This window comes from Anopheles marshallii, chromosome 3, assembly GCF_943734725.1.
Source record: "Anopheles marshallii chromosome 3, idAnoMarsDA_429_01, whole genome shotgun sequence".
NCBI classification, from domain to species: domain Eukaryota; kingdom Metazoa; phylum Arthropoda; class Insecta; order Diptera; family Culicidae; genus Anopheles; species Anopheles marshallii.
The window spans coordinates 30158889-30171923 of record NC_071327.1 but is presented as its reverse complement, the minus strand read 5'-3'; the positions used below and the strand labels follow the sequence as shown (position 1 = coordinate 30171923).

The 13035-nt window shown below is 42.5% G+C and overlaps 1 protein-coding gene across 1 annotated transcript; it reads left to right on the top strand.

Moving 5' to 3' along the window:
- Window positions 1-3128: 3128 nt before the first annotated feature.
- On the top strand, window positions 3129-12739 carry LOC128712135 (dynein intermediate chain 2, ciliary). Its single transcript, XM_053807031.1, has 10 exons — window positions 3129-3176; window positions 3285-3612; window positions 4758-4871; window positions 5694-5836; window positions 5918-6356; window positions 9318-9395; window positions 9465-9921; window positions 9989-10114; window positions 10199-10432; window positions 12553-12739. The coding sequence occupies exons 1-10, from the start codon at window positions 3129-3131 to the stop codon at window positions 12737-12739; spliced, it is 2154 nt and encodes a 717-aa protein (XP_053663006.1).
- Window positions 12740-13035: the final 296 nt, after the last annotated feature.

Sequence of the window (13035 nt, the reverse complement as noted above, 5' to 3'; positions counted from 1 at the left end):
CTCCGAAATATTTCGAAAATCATGCTTAAGAATATGCAAAATAGAATAGAAAGATAGAATAGAAATAAATAGCGTTGATTAGTGAATAATATTTAAAGCATCAACATATTTAAATTCATAGCATATCATACAATTTTTAATAGTTGTCGCACTTATAGATGTTTAAAGTGGCTATTTGTTGTAAAATGAGATCATTGTTGGTTCAACCGTCCGTCAAAGACCGTCTTCGAGTACATTAGAAATCTCTGCCAGAAAGTCCCACAGATAACTACTGCAAGTATCAGCATGCGATATATGGTACATTTCGTGTCATGTTAGAGCTTTGAAAATCGTGAGAGTTTGTGGGACGAATAGTACGCAGGATAATCCACTGCAATGTGCACTCGGATTTCGCTGCTTAAGTAGTTTGTTTATCTTGGGACGTAAATCTTGCTTTATAAGACTTTGATAATTGATTTTGATAATTACCTCGAGATCATCTCCATCAATCGATGCTTTACTTCCCAATCGGGGTCTAGTATGGTGAGAATCTCTGGAAATTGGATCTTATTGGACCATTGCACTTTATTCGACGCGTTGATCCGTAGTCAATTTCTTAAGAGCTTGCGTTACTGTTGAATATCCTTAGTCAAATTCTTAGGAGCCTCCGTTTCAAATCCGCTCCTACGTCCGTTGAAAACGTCCATCTGATGTTGCGTATGTCATCAGCGAAACCAAGAAATTGGAGAGACATTTCACATGACACCATCCAGCGCTGTGTTGAATAACAAACGAGAGAGTCTGTTCATTGGCCTTATTCCCCTGTGGGATTCAAACGATTCCGACAGCATATACAATATACCCGCTGTGCACAATCCTCCATCCATTGTAGTCCCCAACAGCTACACTAATTGCAGTGGGATTTCGTGCTGGACCAACCCTCCAAAGCTCGTTCTGATCCATGGTAACGGGAGCCGCCTTGAAGTCGATGAAAACGTGATTCTCTCCGCTTTTCTAGATGATCCGCCGCAGAACAGAGGATTTTTCTCCATTAAAACCCAACTCAATCGTTTTTAAAGAAATCTGTAGCAAAGGACGCAAGGCGGTGTTTAATACTGAGATGGCCTCGAATTGTTGGCTCGGTACAGTTTGTCGTCCTTCTTTCGCAGGACATTTCGTGTACAACAGCTTGTTTCCATTTTTTCGATCCCAAACCTTCCAAAATCAGCCGATACATTATGCCGGTAAGCTTCGTCGGGGTCATCTTGAAGAGCTCTACCGCTAATCCATCGGTGGTAGCTCGGTCCGTTAGCTAGGCTAATTCTAATAAAATTCCTTTAAGATCACACTTTATTACAGCGTTCAGATGACCTTTTTTCAGCAGATCTTAATGATGCGATATTGTGTCTAATTACTTTCTCTCCTTCGCTTGTAAAATCACAACGAAAGATGAATGTAATTTATGGACGCATATTTTTGTTTTGTTTTGTTTTACCATAACATCTAATGCAATATGGCATTGCAAGTTTATGGCATTGTCTGGATCTGATACGGTCCTTGTTGTGATGGTGAGCGTAAAATGAATGAAGAAAAAGTGATAAAACACAATAGTGATCCAAACAATATGCAAACAGGCAAATGGTTCGTGTAAAAGCAACGGTGCAATCCGATTATGGCGCATGGGCTTGGGACTCAAAAGAAAAACGTAAATAACCATAGAAAACAGAGAATAAAATGGAGCAGAAAAATATATATAAACGGAGAAATATGAATAAAACAATAATTTTGTACCTTTCCTTCCCATCCGGATGATTGGATTGGCCAGGATGGCTGGGTTCACCGGAATGGGGGGAAAATTCTGGAAAACTTTTCAAATATAAAATGAAATCCATTATGTGATGATTTATCTGTTGTCATCAGCTGAATGTGGCCGACGTACCGAGGGCTTTTGTTTTGTTTCGCATCCGTGGGTTTTGCGCTGGTATTGGTGGAGGGAAACCATCGGTCCACAAACTCCTACTCCTACCCATTTTCTTCACCCGGGATAAATAAAAGAAAACAAGCCGACCCGGCTCAGGATGGGTACGAGCCATGAGCTTCCGATGTTTCGCATTACGCAAAGCCTTTTCCATTTGTTCGCCGCTGCTTTAAAATGGGTAAATAAGAGCGGAAACTCCTCCCCGCCTACCGATGGTCGTTCATTGTCTGTAAAGTTTGTTGTTCGTTCGTGAAAGATTGGATCAACCAGATTAGGATGCAGCTGCGAAGACGGAAAAGCTTGGCCGAAATCTGATTCGTACAGGGCACGTCATGGGTTTCTTTCGCGGTGCGTTTTTCTTTTATCGAACAATCGTTAACAGCGACCGAGGTTTAGGCAAAGTTTGTCCCTAATCTTAACCGATCCAACATTCCTTCCACCGCAACCGCATCCGGTCCGTTTTTTTGGGGGCAGATCTTCGGGATACCACCATTTGTGGCATGTTGTTTCGCTTTGCTGCAGCACTATTTCTACCTGGGCAAAGTAAACACGTCAACCGGGGCGGGCCAAAAATTAAGGGCGGAAAACGAATTATATATTTTTAATATGCAGTGCCAATGGAAACTTGGCACGCCAGCCTGGACCCCGCTCGAATGTGTAGCAAAACATGACACGAACAAGTGGGCCCAGTGGTGCGAACGACAGAGCGAAATAACAACTGCACACACATACACACCAGAACTAGAAAAAAGGGTTTTTTTCTGCGACGACAGGGCCTGAAACGGAGTAAATCCCGCAATGTTAAGGAGGGTAGCAATGGATGGTTAAAAAAGTTAGGCATAGTTAGGTGGAAAAAAGTTGTCGCATTCGCGTTCCAAAACGCGACCCGAAGGTGGTAAATTGAATGTACCGTTGTGGGATGGAAGTTAGTCTAGTCACGGCTTTCGTTTGGGATGGATAGTTAGCACCGGTCGGTGTAAGGGTTGGGTCTCTCGAAGGACATCGCTTGTAACATATATCCCTGCGTGGATGGTCGGGACAAGCTCACCTTGCCCAGGGAATCTGTGTGTACTTAACTGCTTAGTGAAGAGTCTCGAGATTTAACGAGAGGTTTTGTGGGATAGAATAGGGGGGAATTGAGAAGATAGCAGGGAAGAGAACACTTCCAAAGATGGCATCACCAGCCTCGTTGGCTAGCTACGACAGTGATGGCAGCGAAGTAACTGTTGTCCAAGAGTTCCAGCATTTTTGGCTGCTCCTTGCAAACATTATTAATACGTGTGTGTTTTCCGTTCGGTACTCTTTTTTTCGTGCACATTGGATATAGAATCGAATCTCCTCGATGCAGAAAATCGGCAAAGGAGAACCGGTGGACAACGATGAGTTCGACACGTGGATGAAGTCGAAGCAGCTGCTAAAGCCGGATGATCAGCTCGATCTGACCGAGGCGGAGCTGGGCGAAGAGATCCCGAAGCTGCTGTCGACGGAGAACAGGCATCTGCCGCGCAATCTGGTCGTGTACGACTTCCGGGAGGGTGCGTTCCTGCCAGTGCCGCCGCCCGAGAACACGATAACGCTGCTAGAGTTCGAGGGCACCTCCATCCACAAGGATACGGATGAGGCGAAGGAGCAGATCTCGCGCAAGGGCACCGACGGTAAAGCGAACATACTGATTTCTTCTTTTCAGCGCAACGAAACATTTTTTTTCCACCGCAAAAAAGACATCCGAGCTGTTACCTTGTTTCGTTTAGTTTCGTTTCCTTCTTGTGTTTCCGGTACACCGCCCAACCAGGTGGTACGGAGTTTTCATTTTACCCGTTGTGTCCCTCATTCGTATGTGCGTGCGCTTGGGTGTATGCTATCCACAAACCATCTTTTTTTTTATACATTTACGAACTTAAAGATAGAAACTTCAACAACTTCAACAAAATACCCCCACATTTTAAAGCTGGGGATCTGTCTCTTTAGCTATCCAACAAGCGCACGGCACCGTGAAAGTACTGCTCTTGGTCACTTCTTTCATACACACTCTTACTGCTGGTGCATGGTCAGCCTCTTTTTGATACTATTACGAATGGCATGATGAGCTCGTTTTGTTTCTTTCCCGTTTTTTACTCTGTTTTTTTTTTTAATGATTCCATCTTTTTACACCTTTGTTTTTTTGTTCTATTAGTCTACATTTATGTTGTTCTCTTTGTGGAACTATATTTTGTTTAAGCTCCAAGTCTGTCCTTTACATGGCATGTACATTTATATAGAAACAAAAGCGAGACGATACTCCTCGCGATAGTTTAATCACAGATCCATGAAACTACCCTAATGGTGGTGGTAACTGTTTTCATTTCTTGTAAGTAATAATTAACGAGCGATAGAGAAAGTCTTGTGGGCGGCATAGCAATTGGTAATACTTCATTAAACGTTTGTAGCTTGTTGGTTATTGTTGTAAGTTTTGAGAATCTCTTTTGTACAGATAAAATTTAAAAGAAAAACAATGAATGAAGACACATGGAGACTTTCTCGATAAAATCTAGCTCGATCTAGCTCGCGACTCGATTCCGTTTAGATTCGTCACCTTTTATCACTCGAATTAATTCCATTTCTTCCACACCCTTCACCGACGATAATGTCGGCAAATTCTTTCCATTTCAATCACACCGAACACTCGAACCTCACCTTAAACTGCCTTACAATACCCAAACCCTGCATGATGAACATTTGAATCCACACACCGAACATTGAAAATAAAACCCCAAAAAACGCAAACACGCAAACTGTGGCTTTTCGTTGCCCCCGCGAAAAGAGTTAAATGTCACCCTGGACAAACCGAAGGAAACTCTCGCCGACGACCAGGAGGACACGAAAAAGCCCGACACACCGGAAACTGGTGACGGCGAAGAGGGTGAACGAGATGAAGGTAAAGCAAAACATCTAAAACCCATGACAAAAAAAAAACGCGCAGCATCTATGCCGAAGTTTTGTCCGCTACGTTGTTTGTTGTGTTTTCTCAGCTGTTTTTTCTTCATCTCTCTGTTCTTGTTCGTTGTCTACCGCTGTTCATGTTTCGTTTACTACTTTTGCTAGCATTAGTTGTGTTTAGGATAAAGAGTTTATATATTATCTTTAAGTAGTTTGAGTTTTCGGAATAGTTTTGATAGCGCTTAGATAAGTGTAAACTTCAACATGTTGATTGTTTTCGATGCAGTATGATAGTTCTACTTGAATAGATGTAAAATAATCTAGCCTCAGTAGTTTTCCATATAGTTTCCTGTTTATAGGATAGTTTACTAGCAATTGGGTCATAATTTTGTACAAAAAACGGACAGCTGTAAATACGACTAGTACTTATATGTGAATACAACGTGCTGTATTTCTATCTTATAATATCTAATGCTTTGTGTTTGAAAAAGCAATTTATTTTTTAGCATTTAGTAATAAGTAGGCATGCTTTTTCATATCTTAACGTTTTTCTTATACCTCTTGTATGGACTATATTTTAGATTTAGGATCTTATACTGCCGTAGTAAAATTTTATAGTAGTCGTATTAGAAGTATTTTGGTTTTTCTCTACATATTGTGCCTAAACTGTGTGTACTGTGGGTGCCTTCCGATAAGTGACAATATCTCGCAGATATACTGGTTGTAATAAAGACATCGGGAAAAGCAGGGACAAATTGGGTTCATTAAGTTTTAAACCGGATTGCTCTTGTTTTGTGTCTATATTTCACTTCCCACGCAGATGAAGCCGAAGCTGAGGGTGAAGGCCAGGAGCAGGAGGAAGAGGTACAACCACCACCTGAGGAGGAAGCACCCAAGAAGAAGCTTACGAATCAGTTCAACTTTTGCGAACGAGCCGCTCTGACGATAGCAAATCCATCAAGGGTAAGTGCACGAATCGCGCACTGGACGTAAGCCAATTGCTTAAACATCTTGCGCACCCAAACTCTCTTCCCTTACGCACAGTCAGTGGACACTCAAACGATTCCGCCGCCGCGATCGTCGTTTGGCGCAAGCGTACTCCAGTGGGTGATCTACGATTCGTACATCGAGGATTACGCGCAGCAGCAGCGCGAGAAGGAACGCGAGAAGGAAAAGAAACCAGGACTTCAACGGCGTGACGAGAAGAGCCGCAAGGACGAGAAGGCAAAACAGGCGGAAGAGTTCAACAAGCGGTACCTGCAGGCGTGCCAGATTATCGAGCGTATGGTGAATCAGAATATATACGACGAGATCGCCCAGGATTATCGCTACTGGGAAGATCCTTCCGATGAGTTCCGCGAAGAGGAAGGCACATTGCTACCGCTGTGGAAATTTTCCTACGAGCGAACTAAGAAAATGTGCGTCACTGATCTTTGCTTCAATACGCTGTACTACGACTTGTTTGCCGTCTGCTTCGGAACACGTGAGTATGCGGGGAGTGATTCGGGTTCTTTCTTTATTTCTTAAGGATAATGTGAAAATGGCTTTGGGGCTTCCGCGATGGTGTGGCGGTTTGGCAAGTTGTTTGGTAGGACGAGCGCTGGGATTGTCACAAATTGACGACATGAAATCGATAAAATTGAAATTGATTGAAATGTCCCGTCTATCCCGGGACGTCAAGCTTCATTGCGACCTCCGTCAGTCAAGGGGAAATGTGGACACAACCGACGCACCGTCAGAACAGTACGTGACAAACGTGTCATACCGCAGGGAAGACAGTGACGGTGTGCTGGCAGGGTTGTCCCAATTTCCCCACCCAGCACAAACACACCCCGAATGCAATGGATCCGGTGGGCGATTGGTATGCACGTCGTGGTTCGGTTTGTTCCGTTATTTATGGCTTCATTACGTGCTGCGGAAGTTTTGATGTTCCGAGCAGTAAACGCGACCCGTTTGGTGATGGTGAAGTAGCTGGCGTCGGTGGCAATAGGCGGGTAAAAAGCTTTAGGGGTTGAGAAGGAAGTGAAGGAATAACGGAAGAAGAAAGCACGAAGGATAACGGTGGCAAATGGTATAGGTCAGGAAAACCGCCGGACGGCCACGGGTTGGGATCGTGCGAAAGGTGAAAAGACGTTGACTACGACCACAACAACCGCTGACGGTTGACGATGCTGACGGTCGTAATCAATGAAGAAATGTTGGCAACGGATATTAATTGAGAGATATGGCCGTCTTCATCGGCGCACACAAGTCCCCGTGTGCTTTTGTTGTCGCTCGTTGCGTTACGGAACGTCGGGAAAGTCGGCTTCCGATTGGATGAACATGAATCAGTTTATCGGGTCGTGGTTTATTCAGTTGAATTTACCTTCACCGTCACAATAATGGGTGTGCGAAAACATGATTTGCTTGCTAAATACAGTACGTGTGGCATAAAGCGGGAAACGACGAACCTTGTGTCAAGGTTGATTAGTATCACTTGTTGTGGTTGAAAAAGCTTCACCATTTTATCTAACAAGCTACGGGATTTAAATGGTGTGAATAAGTTAAAAAAGCATACGAAACGTAGCGAAGATTTTTTTTCATTTCAATTAAGCAGTGCACCGTATATTGCTTTCCAACACTCATTGTCTGAACAGAAATTAAATGTGAACTGTTGTGATGGTTGAAGTTGATCCTCTCACCTCCTGAAGTTAACTCGGCAGAGCCTTTCCAAATCTCGCTCGCCTATTTCCCCGCGGGAGCTATTCGGCGGAAGAATGTAATGGAACATTTATTCCAATTCCATCACGCTCGTCTCCTCCGTCCATTTCTCATCTTTTCAATCCATTGAACAGTAAACCATAAAATCAAGATACCGTTACAACCCATTAAACCTTTACCGGGCCGACCGTTGGCGACGATGTTCTCAAGTGGATCCGTGGGAAATGGGAAAACAGGATGCGAGCGTCAAAGTGTCATTTGGGCTCGTTGCCCACCGATCGCAGCATGTCCGAGACCGTGTGGTAGATGGTGTAGAGCATCGTTTTTTTTCCCCCTCCGTTCCGCGTTAAGTTGTTTGGTCGTAAAAACGAAGGCTCACCACGAGTTGCGAGTTTCATTTTCCACCGGCCAGTTCGTTGTTGTCGCCCGCAAAGCCGGAGCTTAACGGGGTGGCCTTGTACCGTGTCTGCCCGGGGAAAAAAACTGGTGCTGTTCTTTCCAGCCCTGTGAGTGGGGAAATTCGCGAGTTTTCTCCCATCTTGTCCCGGTGGGGTTTGGTGGGCAATAAAATGGCAGTAAAATCAAAATTAATACCACTCCACTCTTTTATGACACTTTGCACACCTTTTATCCGCTGTCTCTTTCTCTTACCAAACCTCGCCTTTATTTGTCTTTCTCCGCACCATGTTCCACTGGCCGGCCAGTACTGTTTATTCAGACTTTAAGGGGTGTGATTCTGCGAGTACAGCTTTTGAGTACACACCGGAGAAGTGGAAAACCTGGCAGGAAATTGTAGTACCCGAGCACTGCACACCCAGCACCGGGGAAATTGGATTATTAAACGAAAATACTTCATTGTTTTACCCTTTCGGATGGGTGAAATGCCGTTTGTCCCAGGCAGTGACCGAGGCGCAATGTTTGCGCTGAATGTTTTATGGTTTTATGCACAAAACTCTGTTAACAGCAGCTAAAGTGTTGGGGAATAGTTTTACGGAAGCATATGCTGTGCGTTGTGCTTGTGTGTGATTGATTGGAATGAGGCGGGAATTTGGGATTTTGAGAGTTGGACACTCATGATTTTCTTATAGTATTTCCCTATTTTTTGGAAGAGAATTACTACTATAGACACACAAAGTATATTGCTCAAATCGCTTATCAAATGGCGGAAATGAACTTTATTTTGCCAGAAAAGAATTTTAACTTAATTAATGGACAACGATAGTTAGTAGTATTCGCCTCAATTCTAATTTACTTCAATTTTCACTTATGGGATTTGTTTTTGATGGATTTTCGAAAAGCACTTGCCATAAGTGTAGTACAAATGCAAAGTAACTTTTTAAACAATTTTTCAATGTGCGACATATTAACAATTTAATTCAAAATTATTATTAAATTATTCAATCTTAAATTAAGTAAAATAGTACAAGAGTATGAACATTGTAAGAATGGGAGATCTCAGATCTGCCTTTGATCAAGTCTTTTACTTTGAAAGTAGTCTTTAAAACAGGGAAAACGAAATCATTTATCTAATACTAAGGTCCGAACATAAATATAGTTTTGGACAAAGGTAGTAATGTCTTGAACCAAAAGGGGGATTGGAAAATATTATAATTTGTGTATTTAAATACATTAACATGTAAAATGTTTAGACACAAGACGACCATTTCCAAGTGAATTGAAATCTTTTATTTACTTTTTCATGTTCTAGTAAATATTAATGGTGGTCTCTTTACTTTCATTGCAGTGGATTTTATGAAACAGAACGCCGAGGGAGCCGTTTGTTTATTCACGATAAAAAATCCTTCATTTCCAGATTATAGAAGTAAGTGTTTTAAATTGAATTGAATATAAATCCTAATGATTACTCACCTGTGAATTATTCTTCTGACAGTTGCAACAGAAAGCGGCGCAATGTGTTGCGATATTCACCCAAAGTATCCGTATCTGATCGCGATTGGACTGTACGATGGAAATGTGATCGTGTACAATCTGCAGGTTGGAACGAAGGAGGGTCCCGTGTATATCTCGCACGGTGTAAACGGCAAGCACGCGGAATGCGTGTGGGAGATCAAGTGGGGCCCGGACATGCAGGATGGTGAGATTAACTTTTTCTCCGTGTCCGCGGATGGGAAAGTTTTCAACTGGGTGTTAATGCAAAACAAGCTCGCAATTACGACCATCATCACGCTATTTCTCGAGCTGGATCAGGTGAGCGGTCCAGATGGTACGGCACTGCGGTTGAAAGGTAGCGGCACCTGCATGGTATTCCATCCCCACAATCCGGAAATTTTCCTCGTCGGTACGGAGGAGGGTTACATCTTTAAGTGCAGCACTGCATACAGCTCGAAGTAGGTAGCCAGAAAGGAGGAAGTTTATTTCCATCATTCATATTACAACGGGGTTTGCTTTTCACAGATATCTGATGACGTATCATGCGCACTACCTGCCCGTCCACCGGATGGATTACAACAAGTTCAATTCGAACATTTTCGCTTCGTGTAGTGGCGATTGGCGGGTGAAGATTTGGGAGGACATGCGACCGTAAGCACATAAACTTGCTCTGGAAATTCTTTTTTTTCGCTCGAAAACCGAATGTAACTCCCTTGTGTTTGCTTTCCTCCCTAGCGAACCGCTGTTCATATTCGATCTCGGGTCGTCGGTAGGCGACGTCAAGTGGGCACCGTACTCGAGCACCGTCTTCGCCGCGGTAACAACCGAGGGCAAGGTGTTTGTGTTCGATCTGAACGTGAACAAGTACAAAGCCATCTGCACCCAGGCGATCGTTTCGAAGCGTAAGAACAAGCTCACCCGGCTGGCGTTCAACCAGAAGCTACCGTTTATCATCGTCGGAGACGATAAGTGAGTATGAGTGGGGCCAAGCAGGGTTTGGAATGGTTTGAATATTTGATTGCATAACGTCAGCACTGTTCTGTGTTGCTGATAGCTTGTCGATTTGCGATTTGCCAGCAGGTAAACAGAGTCGATAGCAAGTGGAAGGTTTTTGGAGCTGAAAGTGTTAGCAGGATGGTGAAGAAGATATTTTTCATTTTTATTGCAACTCGTTTGCACCACACTGACATTTGGTGAATCAGTGTTGAAACAATGGATAATTGCCAAAAATGTTCGTACAAAAAGCTGTTCTTTTAGTTCCCTTTAGTATCTTGTATTTGAATAGATAAGTCATGGTTGCGACATTTTGGGTTATGCAAACTATTTTGATTATAATAGAAAAATCTATTTAAAGCCTGTCTGGCTATAAAGCCAGCTATTCAATGAACTTCAAATGTAAATCAGAAGATGATGAATAGTTCACTATTCAGAATATGACAATATGGCCGTTTGTAGTGTTTTTAGGATTCGATTTATAAGTCTATAAAAATTAATAGATTAATATTAATTAAAATCATTTTAAAACCAGTAAATTGATGAATTTTAGAGTTGAAGTTTAAAGCTTTCAAGGCTCTTGGGAAGCGTATAGTTCAATTTTTGACATCTTTATTTGTTTGGTTACGTAGATATAGTTTCCAAGCAATACGGCCTGGCCGTTCTTGTAGAAAAAAAAGATATAGTTTCTCACAACTTACAATCATTGAAAGAAAGAATAAGTTATTATCCAATGCTGAGTGTTGTGCTGATTGAGGGAGCTTATAATAAGAAAGCGTTTAGGTCAGCCATTTTTGGATCAAAATGTCCTTTATAGATATAGACAAAGTTAAGTTCGAACCCCCATTGTCAGCTATTTAATTAAACAGCAAAAAAAAATCATCCATTTGTCCTATTGCCGTTTTACGATCGATCGTACACCAAACCCATTCGGTCGTTGAATAATTATGACTAAATGCTTCCCACACTCACAGCGAGCATAAATAATTTGTTAATGACAAACTTACTTGAAGAATAATTGATAAACATAATCCGCTTATCGGGGATGCTGGTGTTGCTGCCGCTGCTGCTGAAGCTGCCGAAATGGCAATGAACCGACACTATGGCCCTAACTGCCATTAAGTGTGCCACTTTGTTTTACACGAGTGGGGACCCATTTATCAAATCTTCTAATTAAATGGTTAACGATGATTGATGTTTACTGTTTTCCAGCCGATTTCCTCGGAACAAGTGCGTTGTCGGTTAGGCAGTGTGATTATTAGCCTGTGTTTCTTGCATGTTTCCTTGTTGGTTTATGGCTTACAGTTGGTGGATGTATTTTACGTTGCGAAACATGGGGATTGTACAGTGCTAAGAAACTATTTGCGAAAAACAGCCATCTGGAAGGATATTATGTGACACAAAGTTATGGTACATAAGGGATGATTTGTTAACTTTGTCTCGCTTCGTGCTGTATTGAATAAGGCACACTTTTACCAACCTGGGTTCGTAAACGAAGGACGAGATGAAAAGGAAAATTTCAATTTATATGTGTTAAAATGTGTGAAGCTATCATTTAACTCGAGACAACGACTGCTGACGCCTTTTGCAGAGACCCTTTTTCGGGAAACTTACGGACGTGTTCGAACTTTTGGCATGGAAATTTAATTTAACCATTCTGACCCGGTACCAGCTCATGCATTTTAATTCGTTACGGAAAAATGAATTTATTCGAATTCAGCATCCCGTTTCCATGTTGTTTTTTTTCTTGCCGCAGCCGAATGTTTTATGATGTGACGTGGTTACTTTCATGGCAGCATCCGGGGGTGACGATGTATTGGCATCATTTATCATGGTGCCCGAACAAACTACGGGTAATACACAGTTCTTTTCCACGAATTAATGTTGTCGTGTTGTTTGTGTTAAGAGTTGAAGGAAAATTTTATTCAATTAAAAGGGAATCGGGTTTGACCACGGCATGCCCTGCGTCTGTATTTATTTATCCAATTTCTAAGAGCAGACCAACGGCTATATCATTATTATTATACGGCAGCTTCTCAGATGAAAGCGGTCTGTTCTTCTACGCTTCTAATCACTTTTTGTGTCTCGTTTTGCAGAGGAACGACGATAACGTTGAAGCTTTCACCCAACCTGCGCGTCAAGACCAAAATGGGCAAAAAGGCAGGCGTTGTTGATCCACAGTTGCTCGAAAGCCAGAAGCTGGATCGATTGCTTTCGCTGGTCCGTGAGCTACCGGAGGGCGAAATGGTGAAGGAAACCGTTTCGACCGTCGCATCGAACTAAGCAGCACAGCGAAACGTTTCGCGTATCACTCATGTGGCCCACCTACTCGTTTACCACCAGCAAAATTTCCAGCGCACGGCAAATCTATTCGTGGTCGGTTGTTTTTATTGTTGTTTCGGATCGTGCAGGGTTGTTAGTTTTTATGTGAATACAGAGTTCTTAATAAACGGAAAAAGGCAATGGTAGAAACCGGTACACCAGATGCATGTAGTTGGGAGATGAGTGCTCTGTTTATTTAGCTTACATTCTTCAACAGGGTTTACAATGTAAAAGTTTGTTTTTGCTTAGTTTTCTCT